We start from the raw sequence: 689 nt of genomic DNA on the forward strand, positions 1-689 counted from the left end.
CACACTCCTGAAAATGTCTGCTCAGACAGTTTCCCTGAGCTTGCAATAACGAGCGAGCCTTTGTTGACTTTCTGCCCAGGTCCTGCAGAGCTTTAAAATCATGGATTACAGTTTGCTCATCGCCATCCATAACATCGATCTGGCACAGCGAGAGCACGCGATGGTGGATGGGACATCCCAGACCGATACGCGGCGACCCGCTGCCCAGAAGGCGCTCTACTCAACAGCCATGGAATCCATCCAAGGAGAGGCCCGGCGAGGTGGCACCATAGAAACAGATGACCAGTAAGTCTGCATTGGTGTTGCTGTTCCCAGTGAAATACTGGGAGGAGTGAGGCTAAAACCCAAGCTTGGCTAATGGAGATTTAATTTAGATGCAGACTGTGTTTTAGATGCCGACAGGATTGCTGTCATGCTGGGCGGAGAGGTCTTGGTATCAAATCTTGTGCTTTTAGCTTTGGTTTCCCTTCCTTAATGTACAAAAGATTTTCTCGCCTTCCAGGTGGCATTTCAGATTCTCTGCCCACCAGTTATTGGCAGCTTCAGCTCGTTATTTCCATCCACCTCTAAGAGGCATAGCGAGTGCTTTGTTAGATCGGACTAACAGCCCATAAGGTCCAGCTGCCGTCTTAGAACCTCTTAGAACCTCTATTAAGGTTGGACACGATCTCAAGGATCACCAAGTCCCA

At 49.3% G+C, this 689-nt stretch overlaps 1 protein-coding gene across 1 annotated transcript in view; it reads left to right on the top strand.

Moving 5' to 3' along the window:
* The window catches only part of LOC104469000 (phosphatidylinositol 4-phosphate 5-kinase type-1 alpha-like), a 5,808-nt gene extending 5,519 nt beyond the window's left edge, over positions 1-289 (top strand). Inside the window, 1 exon segment of the mRNA XM_010083319.1 lies at positions 80-289. Coding sequence (XP_010081621.1) covers positions 80-289 — 210 coding nt within the window.
* Positions 290-689: the final 400 nt, after the last annotated feature.

This window comes from Pterocles gutturalis, unplaced genomic scaffold (genome assembly GCF_000699245.1).
Source record: "Pterocles gutturalis isolate BGI_N339 unplaced genomic scaffold, ASM69924v1 scaffold33720, whole genome shotgun sequence".
Lineage (NCBI taxonomy): Eukaryota > Metazoa > Chordata > Aves > Pterocliformes > Pteroclidae > Pterocles > Pterocles gutturalis.